The 14,570-nt window shown below is 40.6% G+C and overlaps 5 protein-coding genes across 5 annotated transcripts; 2 read left to right on the top strand and 3 right to left on the bottom strand. All coding sequences in view use genetic code 12, as the record gives it.

Moving 5' to 3' along the window:
- Positions 1 to 15: 15 nt before the first annotated feature.
- FOB63_001808 (NEDD8-activating protein) lies at positions 16 to 1,353 on the bottom strand (the record flags this gene model as incomplete). Its single annotated transcript, XM_002618063.2, has 1 exon — positions 16 to 1,353. One exon carries the CDS (start codon positions 1,351 to 1,353, stop codon positions 16 to 18), a length of 1,338 nt encoding a protein of 445 aa, XP_002618109.2.
- Positions 1,354 to 1,685: 332 nt separating this feature from the next.
- On the bottom strand, positions 1,686 to 2,990 carry RAD52 (recombinase; the record flags this gene model as incomplete). Its single annotated transcript, XM_002618064.2, has 1 exon — positions 1,686 to 2,990. One exon carries the CDS (start codon positions 2,988 to 2,990, stop codon positions 1,686 to 1,688), a length of 1,305 nt encoding a protein of 434 aa, XP_002618110.2.
- A 513-nt stretch (positions 2,991 to 3,503) lies between these two features.
- FOB63_001806 (uncharacterized protein) lies at positions 3,504 to 3,824 on the top strand (the record flags this gene model as incomplete). Its single annotated transcript, XM_066102191.1, has 1 exon — positions 3,504 to 3,824. One exon carries the CDS (start codon positions 3,504 to 3,506, stop codon positions 3,822 to 3,824), a length of 321 nt encoding a protein of 106 aa, XP_065958488.1.
- A 158-nt stretch (positions 3,825 to 3,982) lies between these two features.
- On the bottom strand, positions 3,983 to 4,249 carry sme1 (mRNA splicing protein; the record flags this gene model as incomplete). Its single annotated transcript, XM_002618065.2, has 1 exon — positions 3,983 to 4,249. The coding sequence occupies one exon, from the start codon at positions 4,247 to 4,249 to the stop codon at positions 3,983 to 3,985; it is 267 nt and encodes an 88-aa protein (XP_002618111.1).
- Positions 4,250 to 4,767: 518 nt separating this feature from the next.
- Positions 4,768 to 14,532, top strand: TOM1 (E3 ubiquitin-protein ligase; the record flags this gene model as incomplete). Its single annotated transcript, XM_002618066.2, has 1 exon — positions 4,768 to 14,532. The coding sequence occupies one exon, from the start codon at positions 4,768 to 4,770 to the stop codon at positions 14,530 to 14,532; it is 9,765 nt and encodes a 3,254-aa protein (XP_002618112.2).
- Positions 14,533 to 14,570: the final 38 nt, after the last annotated feature.

The raw sequence follows: 14,570 nt of genomic DNA, 5'->3' as shown, positions 1-14,570 counted from the left end.
CCATGGAACACAACCCTACTGTAGGAGAGAGCCAAGATCTAGAGGTTCTTGTTCTGATCCTTCAAACAGATCCAAGACTAACCGAATGGGTACAGGAAGACTTGGATCTGTTATCACCAACTCTTCTCCCACTTGAACTAAATCACTGAGTTTTTTCAGTAAATTCTCCCGTGTCTGTGTTTCTAGAAAAGCAGGTTGTCTCATGTACAACGAGACGCGAGCACTGCTGACGGAGGGAGCTTTCGCCAAGATGTCTTGTTTCGTCGCTAGCTCTTCCAAAAATCTAGCAACAGTCCACCATCGCTTAGCTCTCATTCTCTTGACTCCAGTAGAACATACACTGCAATTCGTGTTTCGAGTGTGCGAAAATGTATACGTGAAAATGGAGTCATCTCCAGAATACATCATGTAGGTCGAAAGAGCTGGGTTACAGCTTGTCACAACTTTGAATGCTTCATTACAACATGAAGCCGCAACAATTGCATTCGTCGATGCAATGGCGGGAATGATGTTCTTAACAACGCCCAATGTTAGGCTCCGAGTAACATTCTCGATCCCAAACTCAGTGGCACGCGCCAAAGATAGTTGGTACATCAAATCAACGTCATCATCTTTATCAGCATCAAATTTTCGACCTGGAAATCTTCGGGGCCATTCCAACTGAGATGCCCACTCAATACAGTGTTCTGGAAGCCGAGGAGTGTTTGCTATTGTGCATACGGGATAGGTCGTTTTTGGTGATATCATATCCAAGGAGCATTCAAAACATGAAGTTAACGTGGGCAAGATAACCCTTGACTGGCCCCGGAAACCTTCTGTACCCCCATCGATTAATGGAATTAGGTTACTGAGGTCGGGACCCACAAACCCCACTAGTAAGGCATTTATCCACCTACGTGCTTCGATGTTGTCCAACCCACAAACAACCACTGTGAACTGCTTGTAGAATTCTGCGGGTTGGTCTTGAATTTTACAGAAATGTGGAATGATGCGTAATGTTGGATCGTTCATGCGATTGAGAACATACTTCGCTGCTGTCTCTGATTTCGGCCTTCCGACATCTTTGTCACGAAAGAGAAACTGTCGATTAAGGTTAGAAACGTCGACTGTGTCCATGTCGATAACTTCAATATGTTTAAAGCCTGTAAGAGCCAAGTTCTTTAGTATTTCCGAGCCAAGGCCTCCGGCTCCCACGACTAGAACCTTCGCATGCGTTAGAGCTTCACAAGCGTCTGCAAATGAATATTCTTCTGGAACTTCATTGAAAGGGCCCGTAACTTGGAGAAGTGGCCATATGGATGTCAACAGTTGGACCATAGTGGAGTATGTGGGGTTTATACTAGAGCGAATCATGCAGGCATATAGTTGGTCCTATTCTTATCCCATGAAGTTAATAGTACAAGATTGGTGAACCGAGAAATGCTTAATTTCTAGACTTGGGGTGATTGATATTCTCTGAGCTCAGGGAAGCTGCCAAAATAACAACTTAATCTTTTGCTGAATCTCTGAAAGCTAAATAACTGTTGATAGATAAGATAGTTTGCAGTACATCTAGAACACTATAACATGCCCACCATTAAACCCCTCAAAGCTGCACTGAGGATCAACAGAGGCTTTTAAAGCCTCTGCCGCAAGTAAAGATTTCACCTACCAAAGTTTACTGATGTGTTCCGCTTACTATATAGCTAGCCCTGTTCAACCAGTACCGTTATTTCCTGTTCCCTCGTGCTCTGTGAAGTGATATGAGCTCGTTTTGTTGTCTGACGTTGTGACGGAGGCATACCTAAGGGGCGCTTCCCTATTTGAGGTCCTCCTGATAAAGAAGGAGAAAAGGGGCGCTCCGATGCAAGCTGGCTACCTGGAACCGTCGGAAGTTCGGCACGCCGGATTTTTACGGATTTCGATGGATCCACTGTTCGGCGCACGCCGCTAGATAAGAATTTATGATCATAAACAGGCACGTTCAGATCAGGGGTTTTCTGCACATCCAAGGCTTTCTTTGAGCTTGTAAAGAAAACCTGTTCTGGAGCTCTTACTGTATTATTCTGAGCCTCAGGTGTTTGATTTTCTCTGTTTTGAAGCAACTCAAGTTCGTATTCATCCAATCCATCATTGAGTTCATTCGGATCAGCAGGCAAGTCATCACTGAATTGAAACAGGTCATCAAAGTCATCCAAACCATAACCCTTAACCACTGCTGGAGTTATACTTGGCGCAGGTTTGCTTTCCAGATGTGAAACAGCGGGCAGGGGCGTCTTTGCTGAAGTTGGTTTTAGATGTGCAGCAGTTTCTTTCGGTTTTGGCGTCGCATGAGCAGCAGAGTGCTCTCTTTTTCTCTCCATTTCACGCTTCAAAATGATGGGATCTCTGTGGAAGTCGTCAAACTCAAGCTCAGGTTGCGGCAATTTGACTTTTTGCATCTTGGCGATAATACTCTTGTCATAAAGACAATTGCCCAAAACATTTCCGAAACACCGTAGACAACGCTTCAACCCATCAGTAAATGCTTCCTTCTTGCACTTTTCAAATGCCATAGCCTTGTTTTTGGCGTTCTCGATGAATCCATAGCCAAAGTCCTCATGAAATGTTCCGTCTCGGATTGTGATTCTCACCACCACTGAGAGACCTAGAGACACTCTCCCCGATCCATGCGAGTCCAAAAAATCAACTTGAACGCTGATAAGTTCCGACGACCAGCCATTGAAACCAAAAATCTCATTCGCCAAATTTAGCGCTTTCCAACCTTCAATGTATGACACATTTTGCCCTCCTCCACCGGGGCGAAAACTGACGTACTCGGGACCCAAAACTTTATTCAAAGCATTCTGAATCCTCTCCTCTTCTTCTTTTTCGTATGGAATCGCCGTGAAAGGACGGCCAGATGAACTCTTTTGTAGATTTGTCGCATTAGGACGCGGTATATTAGCACCATTTTGGACGTTAGTGGGCCGACCACCAGCTGGTTGATCCCTTCGATACGCGTTGCTCATCTTGAATCAAAGATCTAGCTTCTGATATGACCAAATGTATTGCGTTGCTAGCAAGTGCAAAGAAGAGAAAGAAATCGCTAGTGCAAAAGACGTGTTGTTTGGAGTTCCACAGGTGCAGGTACGGTCTTCACCCAAGAGGATAGATAGAACCTTTCAATGATTCTTGAACAGCATTAATACCATATTAAATGTATCTACGAAGAAGGGTAAATCTAACGAGAGTTATTGAGGCAAGGAAGCAGCGTGTCTTTTTCTTACCCTTAATGTATTCATGTATAATTTGAGTTAAAGTAAATCACCATTAATTCAACCTAAAATGAAACAGAATAATGAATATCTGCTCATGGAATCAGTGGCATACATCGCTTTCGTTTTTTTTTTGTTTTTTTTAAGTATGTTAACGATGTATTAAGCGTCATCTGTATGACGATTCCAAAGTAGGACAATTATACCAACACCTTCTTGAATACTGAAGTGCGAATTTCGAACGATCTCTACCATGGCCAGGAGAACATGCCGAAGTGTCCAGGCTCTTCAGCAGCCGAAGAAGAGGAGGAAGATGTTATTTTAAAGAAGAAGTCAAGTGGCCAGAAAGAAGAAATCCGTCTTCTTCGGCAGGAACAAATTCAGGCGTACCGACTAACAGTGACTCAAGAAGAGAGAGCTAAGCGAAGCAAACTACGACAAGGCGAAACAAGAACATCTGAAGACGAATCGCCTAAGAAGAAGAAACGCGTCAGTTTTGTACCATCGGAAGGCAATGACTCTTCTACTTGTAACGGCGACTTCCGTTGCAAACTTCGAGAAGAGTCAGAAACAAAACATAAAAATTAGGGGGAAGGACAGGATCTTTCCAATCCCAACCTACTGGATTTTGCCAAACAATCACTCAAGTCTGATTGATTGTCTTATGTGCTTTAAATGTTATAAAGTCTATTCCTTCATACATATATAACTTCATGTACTTATTCTAATTGCACCTTTCAAATTCACTAGACATCCAAACTAGAAATCAAAGTGATGTTATCACCCTTTAGTAAGATCCTGCCTAGCGTTTCTCGTGATCCATCTTTCGTGCTAATTTCTTCAGCCTCATCTATGACTATGTTCATAAATTCGTCAAACCCTCTCACTTTGCCTTGAATTCTCAGCTGTGTTTGCTCATAAAGCCAAATCGTCACAACAGATTGTTGTTGTAAGTATTTGAAAATCAAGTTGATGGGTGGGAGCATGGACTTCTTGCTTTTGACTGATGACATGATGGATGGTTTGCGTTCGGAGATGCGAGCTATAGTACTGAATAATGTGGGAATCAAACGAACTTAGATATATATAATCAAAAGGGTTGGTATTCAGTAAAATGTAAGGATAGAACACAGAATTTTCACTGTAAATGGTATACTGCTGGATGTAGTAGTAAAATACTAAGAAGCAATGGGTAGCAACACCAGTACATCTCTTCTGGTAGTGCCCTGTCCCTTGAAGGTCTTCAATCGCTCCATGAAACCATTTCAACCAATTTTCTAAACCTTCTTTCTTTGTGCTAGTTGAAACTCAATTTATCAGAAGGAAGAATTGGATACTTTATTGAATACCTTTCTTATTTGAACTTCATTTTCTTGAATAAAGATTTCACTTGTTCATAGTCTCGCATATCACACTGATCTTCGAGAAAGCCGATTGAACCAGGTTTTCCATCATTTTTTATTAGAACATAACTTATAGTTGAAGATCGTTGCTCCTAGAGCATAGAATACGATACCCTCATCACATCAACATGATCATTTCGAAGAGAGAACATTTGCAACAGCTTGAAAAGGAAAAGCCGCTTCTGGCATTGATCGATGAGATATGTTCTATTGATCACTCCTTATTAGCAAAAAAACTCAATGAGAATTTGAAGTGGGAAAAACCAACAGGTGATCTTTTGCACTGGGTTAATGTTTTGAACTTGTTTGACGATATTTTTGAGAAACACATTTCCAAATATGGCTTAGACGAGGCATATCCAAAACTTCGAGAGATTTCTCCGGAAGATTCAGACCTTTTGGTAGCGTGCTTGAGATTCACATCAATGCTATTGGATCATTGTACTAATGGTTACATATACTCCAGCCTGGAACGTATTTTTCAATTGATCAAGACACCCTCGATTGACGTTAGATTTGCTGCTTTGGAAACTGCGATTTTCTTAGGAGAAAAACATAACCTGGTTGGCAGTAAAAGATTTAATTTTCCTAAAGCCACTCGGTTACAAGTGCTTGAGATTGCCAAATCGTACCCTCCTCCAGTGCCAGCAGGTTTCCTCCAAAGAAGAATTGAGCAAAATGCGCTTTCTCCCGATGAAAATGGCAACAAAAGCGCCCATTTCAGTTTGGTTGATACAATTGATATAACAAAGAAGCATCCATCCAAGTGGAAACAGCTTTCGTTCCAATATTACAACTCTAAACCGCTGGAGATTAAGCCCTCCACCAAGACCAAAAAGAAAATGAAAACCAACAATCCAAAGGCCGCGGAAGGACTTGCACACTTTTACTTGAACGAAGAACAAGTCAGGCGGTTGTCTTTTGAGCAAATTTTAGACGAAGGGTCTGAGTGCTTGCCAAAGGAGAGCTGGTTCAGCTTTTCTTTGGCGGCTCTGAACGCAAAGGCTTTCAATAGTCGTCTGTATGACTCTTTGGAATTGAGAGTCAAACTTCTCAAAATGAAATGTGCAGCTATAGCAATTACCAGTTTGGTTTGCAACACCGATTACACATCGGCTAACTTTTTTGAAACCGAGCCTTATATTTTGAGCTTTTTGGTGGACCTTATATCTCCAGAATTTTCATCAATTGTCCCATCGGACGTGTTTTATTTCGCAGTGAAGACTCTTGATTGTATTGCTTCGAAGCGAGTCTGGGGAACAGAATTGGTCCGTCATCTCGGTGGAAATGTCAGTCATGGTGTGATGTATCAACTTTTGAGACATATCAATAAGAAAGTTCGAAATGAGGATGAGGATTGTTTCGAGAAAAGTCACCTTATCTATTTTACACTACTCAGCCATTTCATTGAATCCAAATCTTTGTTACCGCGACTCGCTTCCGGTGGCTTATTGAATGAATTGATGACTTTTTTGAATGTGCACACGAAATACAGGTGGACATGCTCAGCAGCATTAAACACTTTATCCATGTTTTTGGGACTTTCTCCTGATTTAATTTCAGAATTTTCTTCTAATAATGGATTTCAACTTTTGATCGATACAATTAGTTACGAAGTTGATTTTGCATTGGACAACCCAGATTTCGGTGGCGGTCCTCCCAAAGATGTTGTGACCTACTACACAATTACTCTCAGACAAGTAAATTATTTGAGAAATTTACTCAAAGTCGTATCCAACCTTATACAATCTGAAGCAGGAGACCGTTTGAGAAATCTTTTCGATTCTCCGATTTTGATTAGTTTCAACAAAATCATATCCAATTCTCACATATTTGGCCCTTTTGTTGTTGCAGCGACGTTGGATGATGTATTGTACATCATCCATAATGAACCAACTGCCTTTCCTATCTTGAAGGAAGCAAACGTGATTTCGACTATTCTTTCTCGTTACCTGGAGTTGTTTATGCCTGCGCATGAGTTACTCATGTCTCTACTCGAAATATTGGGGGCAATTTCTTTGAATAAGGAAGGTTTGTCCATGGTAATTGATTCGGCTGCTATCAAAACGTACTTCAAATCATTTTATGAATTGGAGTTTGCTAAGAAATTGGTTCAAGCTGACGCAAGTACTGGCATTGGATGCTCTATGGACGAGCTTGGTAGACATTACCCTACCTTAAGACCGATTATTATGGCAGAAATCAAAGATCTTGTTGACAAATTTCCGGCATTTGCTAATAAAAAGTTAAGACCATTATGCTTATACGGCAAGGGTGAATCTATGTTCTACAGGAATCAGGATGATGCCCCGAATGGCGACGATGAGCCTCAGGAGGAAATCAACTCTTGGGAAGGAGTACATGGCTCTAACCTTTTCGATAATGTTATTAGCTTTTTAAGTGGACTTCTTCAAGACAGTGGACAGTGGGGTAAAGAATGTGTGAAGGAAATTCCATTCGAGAGCTGGGAGTCCTTTTTAACATTGCCAAACGCTCCTTACGACTACGTGTCAACGAATACTATGATCAACTTCTTGTCAATTCTCAAATATCTCAACGATGAAGAGAAAACATATGGATTTCCCGAAATATTGAAACTTCTTGATAAATTGGTTGATACCCCTATAATCAAGTCCTTTGCTACGCATTCAGGAGAGGCTTCATTTTTCGAATGTTTCCAAAAGTGCCCAGAAAAAGGTACTGCTATTTTACAAGCTATCAACACAGTCAATACGGTCTTGCATGGTATCACCGAAAGTTATCTAAACCCTACGATTATGGTGCACGATCGTTATTTGTCTTTCATCAATTATCTTGGATCAAACCCTACCCTCATACCAAATTTAGTCAAATTCATGAGCCGTTGTATCATAGAGGAGATAAACATTCGCTCTACATTACCACATCAAGTTATCGATGAAACCTCACCGGTGACTGAGGTAGGTGTAGACTCTCCACAGTTGTTGGTCTATTCCAAAGAACCTCCTCGCAACCCAGTTGCGAATGCTAATAACAGTGCTAAATTCAAAAACACTTTACAGTTGAGGTTTTTAATGAATCGGTTGCAGATTAACATTGTCCTTATTCTTACTTGCATTTCAAGAAGCTGTATGCAAAGAAGACAGGATTACTTTGATGCGGATTGGAGACGTTATGCTGTGGATTGCACCAAGTCTTTAGCTGTTTCATTATCAGATATGTGGGATGCGGGCAATTCGCTTAATTCAACAAACAAATTGAATTATAGTTTGATTGCTATGAACATCATATCATTTATCTCTAAAAGCAAAGATAAGGGAAAGGAAGTTCTCTCTACTCCTTTGGTACTGTTTTACTTTGTGACTACAGACATTGTTCAAAAAATCGTGGATACAGCAATTGTCACTTTTGATAACCTAACTTCGATGTTGCCCGCTCAAGCGGAGGACGCCAAGATTTCAAAATATGTTAAATGCTCAGACGTCTCTATCAAAGCGAACTTTTTGGACCACGCCCTACTTTTCCTCGAGAAATTATGCACTCCAGGATTGGTCTCAAAAATACCTTTCAGTTCCTACTTTTACAATAACGGTTATGGAAATGGTGATTCGAATGTGATTGATGGAATACTTACCCAAGTATCCGTGCAATGTATGCGCCTCATTATTTTCTGCGTGGGATCGAAGTCAAAAATGGTTCAACAGAATGACTTCTCCGGCTTTGAGAATTTACTGGACTCAACTGCACATTCATTAGTCACAATAATCCGTAATACCTGGACGGTGGATCCTGTCGATGAATATTACCCATTGAAGTCAGAGTGGATCTCGCCGGTCAAAGATGAAATTCGGTATTTAATGGATAAAGTCGGAATCTCTGAGGAGGGCGCAAAAACAATTTTGCAGGAGGCAAAATCTATCCGTAACCTTCATGATTTAGTCATTAATATTGACGCTACTGATAGTGATGACTGGAAAAAATGCATGGGAGTTGATTTCGATGAAGTGAAGAATTTGTTTGCGTATCAACCGATCAATACGCATGTGGTTCAAAATTTCAAGTCGGATAAAGCAAACGAGAGTAACGCCTTGTTTACTTCCACGTTGATCAAATTGGCCATGGTTTGCAAATCCATTGTGCCTATCATCTCATTGATTATGAAAGATCGTCAAATTGCAGGTACTACATGTGCAGCTCTTTTCGAATCAATAGAATCTTTGAGCGAAGAAAAAACAGAACAAAATATGGGCCGTCTCTCTGCCGCGATCGCTTTGTTGGAGAAGTTAATTTTTCATGGACCAATACCTACGACCTTCGAAGCAGCTGTTAAGTCATCTTATCTTGCATTTGTGAACTTTTTCATTGAAGAGCTCGAAAAGAGACCGGATCTTGTGGATTCTGATTACTTCCAATCTGGTTTATCTTTACTTGAACCAATTCTAAGTGAAGCGAAACCCAACTTCTTGTTAGATGTTCCCTTATTGCCAAATTTAACTTGCAGCAATGATTTGATTTCGCGACTTGCTTCTGCTGTTCTTATTCTCTCCCCCCAAAAAAACATTAGATCAGCCATAACCTTGTGCCGGTTCATGTATTTGCTTGGAAAACAAGAGAAATTTAGAATGCAGGTTGCTAAGTCTTCTCTCATGAATCATCTAACTGTTAACATGCAAGGCTTTATGGAGCTGAATGATCTCACTTTGTATAAAAGTCTTCAGGATGTGTTAATATTGCTGGTTCGGGTTTGTTTTGAAACTCCTACTACCGTCGAGGGCTTTATCTCAGCCGAGGTCACTAAGCATATGAAAAAGGGAGGGAGACATAGTTTGAGGTCTTTAGTTAACGACACAAGATTTTTGTGTGGAAGAGATCCAGAGATATACATCAAAACTGTCTCCAATATGGTAAGACTCGTTGATGATGAGTATGGGCATGACTTCATTTTCTTATTAGAAAAGAAACGTGAAGATGAGATCAAGTCGGTGAACGATGATGTGGACATGACTGAAGAGAGTGATACCCCCGCTTTGAATCCTCCAACGGGCTTAGTACATTTGCTTTTAACTGAAGTTATGGATACTTACAAGAAGGATTGGGTGTCAACGCCTGAAACAAGTACCACCCCTGAACCTGAACATGATGACAAGAAGAAGAAGGAACTGCATTTTGAAATTTTATTGAAGAACAAAAGGTTTGGCTATATGTGCTTTCTTTTGCAAACTATAACAGAATTGATTGGGTCGTCAAAAGAAGCAAAACTTGAGTTTATTACTTTTTCGAAAAAGAATAGCTCGAATGAGAGCAATAAGCCACGCTCCACATCATTGAATTTTTTCATTCATCAGCTCATTTCCAGTCAATTATTTGTTGCTCCTACCGGAGAAGAATTTCAAAGGAGAGAAGCAATATCCTCACTAGCGAAACTTGCAATTCTCGCCTTAGTATCAACGACCGTTACTAATGCTCCAGATGAATCCAATCCCAAGAAGGAAGATCCTGACATGATGGTTGTCAGGAAGTTTTTGATGGACGTTGTCTCTAAAATTCTCAAGGAACTATTCCAGGCAGCAGTTCCAACTTCTTTGACATACAGTAAGCTTTATGACTTGTTTGACATGTGTGGATGCTTGCTTTCAACTAAGTTTAAAGAGCTTTGTTATCCTCTTTTGGATAAAAATGCTACGAAATTAGATCATTTCTATATTGCGTCGGCCTTTTTTGACAATCAGCTACCAAACCAAATCACAACTGCATTGGCTCGCTTAGATTTAAATTTCCCTAACATTCACAGGATTATGAAAGTTGGCCTAAAGCCCCTTTCAAACTTAGCCAAGATTAAAGTTGCAAATGCAGAATTATTTGAATCGAACTCATTGGATGAAGAAGAGATTGAAGAGATTGAGGACAGAGATGAAACACCTGATCTTTTCCGAAATTCGACTCTTGGCATGTATGACATTGACCTTGATAGCGAAGAAGAAGAAGAAGATAACTATTATGATGAAGGTCCAATTGACGTCATGATGTCAGGATCTGAGATGTCTGAAGATGAGTCTGAAAGTGGTGTCTCTAGTGAGTCAGACATGGAATCAGGAGAAGACGACGATATGCTGGAAGAAGACTTGCAACATCAGTTAGAAGGGTATGACAGCGATGATAGTGCAAATGACATAGAAATTATCGATGAGCTTGCCATTCAGTCTGGAAGCAGCTCTGAAATGGAAGATGATGATAGTGATATTTCGGACTTTTACGGCTTCGATGATAATAGTGCAGGAGAGACTGAAAACAGCGGAGATTATGAGGAAGAGGAAGATGAAGAGGAAATGGATTATGACGATGATGAACTAGACGGTTGGTTAGAGGCTTTTGGAGACGAGGAAGAATTAGAGGGTTCAGAAAATGAGAATGAGACACGCTTTGCAAACCCATCGAATGACTTTAGTGATCGTGAGTTTAATAGCCTTCACTCTGATTATGATGAGGATTTGAGTACAGAAGACGAAAGCAATGGAGAAATGGATGGCACTGAAATGGATTTCGAAGGTGACCATGGGTCTAGAACGCGAGAATTTGTTACTTCGTTCTTTGATGCTCTTCGACCCATCACTCATCAGAATGTTTCGGGCTTGTTTGAGGAGTTGGTCCATAGGAGACATCTCTCTGATAGGACCCTTAGAGGTTCGATCCACATTGGCCTTGGACCTAATGGTAACGACGCCTTAATTGATCCACTACTTCTCTTTAATGATAAGAACCTTGCTCATTCAAAGAATTCTTTTGATTATATGTTCATTCGCTCAACAATAGAGAGATGGAGAACTGCTTTTTCCTATTTCTTTAGCAACTATGAGAAAGATTTTCTTGATGAAGTCCATCACAGAATCAAGGAAGCTATCTATGATGACAGCATTGAGATAATCAAAAAGAAGAAGGAAGAAAGAGAACGCTTGAAGAAAGAACGGGAGGAAAGAGAAAGAAAAAAGAAGGAAGAATTGAAGAAGAAAAGAGAGGAAGAAGCTCGACAACGTGAATTGGAGTTGGCAGCAAATCCCCCTCCAGTCAGAGAACCAGTTATGTTACTAATTGGTGATCGTGAAGTGGACATTAGTGGCACAGACATTGATCCGGAATTTTTTGAAGCCTTGCCAGAACATATGAGAGAAGAGGTTTTTACTGAACATGTTCGGGAGCGCAGAGCACAGGCGTCGAGTATGGAAGAAGACGTTCCTGAAATTGATCCTGATTTTCTTGACGCTCTTCCTGAGCATATTAGAGACGAAATTGTACATCAAGAATCACTCTCTCAAAGACTTGCTGGTGGTCGTTTTGGATACTTAGGAGAGGGCGATTTGGACGAATCTGAGGAAGACATCGATGATCCAAGTACTGCGCATTCTCATGTCCAAGAGGGTAACTCTGATCAACCCCAAAAGAAGAAGCTTCGGAATTTCATAACTCCTTTGATCGATAGGGCAGGCGTTGCAAGTTTAGTTCGTCTTCTTTTTGCACCTCAACCAGTCAATCAGCGGGACCATGTCTATCTGACTCTTCTACAGATGTGCAATAACAAACAAACTAGGGCGGATATCATGAGTTTGTTGATTGCCATTCTTTATGACGGTTTGCATAATCAAAAAAGCTTGGAGAAGGTGTTTAATCAGATATCCGCAAAAGCTGACCACGTCAAATCAACCAATACATCATTGCCTATCGATGCCACCCCAGTAAGTGTTGGTGTGCAAATTATTGAAGCGGTTTTCTACTTGCTTGAAAAGAATACTGCTTTGCGTCTTTTTTTGCTCACTGAGCATGACAATGCATTTATCTCCAAGAAGCATATGCAGAAAAAGAAACTCAAAAATCCATCGACATGCGAGGAAAGGTATCCTATCAACCTTTTGTTCAAGCTTTTGGAAAACCCTCTTTTGAGGGAAGAAAATTTCTTCATCGATTTGCTTGCAAGTGTACTACACTTCGGAACGAGGCCCCTTCTTGTTTTGAGTGACAAGTCAAAGAGCTATCCTCCAAGTTTCGACACCAATTTCATTCCAGACAGCAACTTGCGTCTAATTGTTCGCATCCTAACGTCTAACGAGTGCGTGAACACAACATTTAGAAGAACAATTAGCGCTATGCAACATCTTTCATGGTTGAAAAATGCTCAAAAAGTATTTTCAGTTGAGCTTCTGGAGAAAGCAACAAACTTGGGTCGTCGTATCATCAAAGATTTACGAGGCTTAACTGAAGGGTTGAAAAGTGGTACCAATTATGACGGCGATGAAAAGTTCATCAACAGCTTCACGGCTCCAAGTTCTGATCAAGCAAAACTACTTAGGATCTTGACAGCTTTAGACTACATGTTTGAAACAAAATCAAAAACTGGGGAAAATGTTGATAGTTCACGGGAAGGAATTGACCAACTTACTGGACTTTACCAACATCTTGAGCTTGGTAACTTGTGGGACGCTCTAAGTGAGTGCTTGAGAGTTCTAGAAGAGAATACAAACTTGTCTAAGGTTGCCACGGTTTTGTTGCCTTTGATTGAGGCCCTTATGGTTGTGTGCAAACACAGCAAGGTGAAGGAAATACAGATCAAGGATGTTATGAAATATGAAGCCCGGAAGATTGATTTCAAGAAGGAGCCTATCGAAAGTTTGTTTTTCTCATTTACTGATGAGCATAAAAAGATTTTAAATCAAATGGTTCGTGCTAATCCTAACTTGATGAGTGGGCCGTTCAGCATGTTAGTAAGAAATCCGAAAGTGTTAGAATTCGATAACAAAAAGAACTATTTTGATCGGCAATTGCATGAAGGTGTGACTTCAAATGAAAAGTTGTCAATTAGCATTCGTCGTGATCAGGTTTTCCTTGATTCATATCGTGGACTCTTTTTCAAGTCTGTTGATACCTTCAGGAATGCTGTCTTGGAGATAAACTTTAAGGGAGAAGCTGGCGTTGATGCTGGTGGAGTTACAAGAGAGTGGTATCAAGTTTTATCCCGTCAAATGTTCAATCCAGATTATGCCTTGTTCACAGCGGTTGCTAGTGATGAAACAACATTCCATCCTAACCGGACATCCTATATTAATCCAGAGCATTTATCCTTCTTCAAATTCATTGGTCGCATAATAGGAAAAGCTATCTTCGACAATTGCTTTTTAGATTGTCATTTTAGCAGAGCTGTTTACAAAAAGATCTTGGACAGACCTGTTTCTCTCAAGGATATGGAGAACCTTGACTTGGAATATTTCAAATCCTTAATGTGGATGTTGGAGAATGATATTACAGACATCATCACTGAAGATTTCTCTGTTGAAACGGATGATTATGGCGAACACAAAATTATTGATCTTATTCCTAACGGTCGGAACATACCTGTGACAGAAGAAAACAAACAAGAGTACGTGAGACTAGTCGTGGAATATAGACTCCAAACATCTGTTGCGGAACAAATGAACAATTTCATTACAGGATTCCACGAAATCATTCCTCGGGACCTTGTCGCTATTTTTGACGAGCAAGAGCTCGAGTTGTTGATTAGTGGATTGCCAGATATTGATGTACAAGATTGGCAAAACAATACTACCTATGTCAATTATTCACCATCATCAGAGCAAATTCAATGGTTCTGGAGGTCTGTTAAGTCTTTCGATAACGAAGAACGGGCCAAATTATTACAATTTGCCACTGGTACTTCGAAGGTACCACTAAATGGGTTCAAGGAGTTGCGTGGTGCCAATGGAGGATGCAAGTTCAGCATTCATCGTGATTACGGATCCACTGACAGGTTACCGTCATCTCACACATGCTTCAATCAAATAGATCTTCCGGCGTACGAAACATACGAAACGTTGAGAGGTTCTCTTTTGTTGGCCATCACTGAGGGACACGAAGGTTTTGGTTTGGCTTAGTAATTGAGCTTCATTGAATAAATAAAATGCATTTCGAA

Source organism: Clavispora lusitaniae (genome assembly GCF_014636115.1).
Source record: "Clavispora lusitaniae strain FDAARGOS_655 chromosome Unknown tig00000038_pilon, whole genome shotgun sequence".
Taxonomy (NCBI): Eukaryota; Fungi; Ascomycota; class Pichiomycetes; order Serinales; family Metschnikowiaceae; genus Clavispora; species Clavispora lusitaniae.
This window is presented reverse-complemented; position numbering and strand designations above follow the sequence as displayed.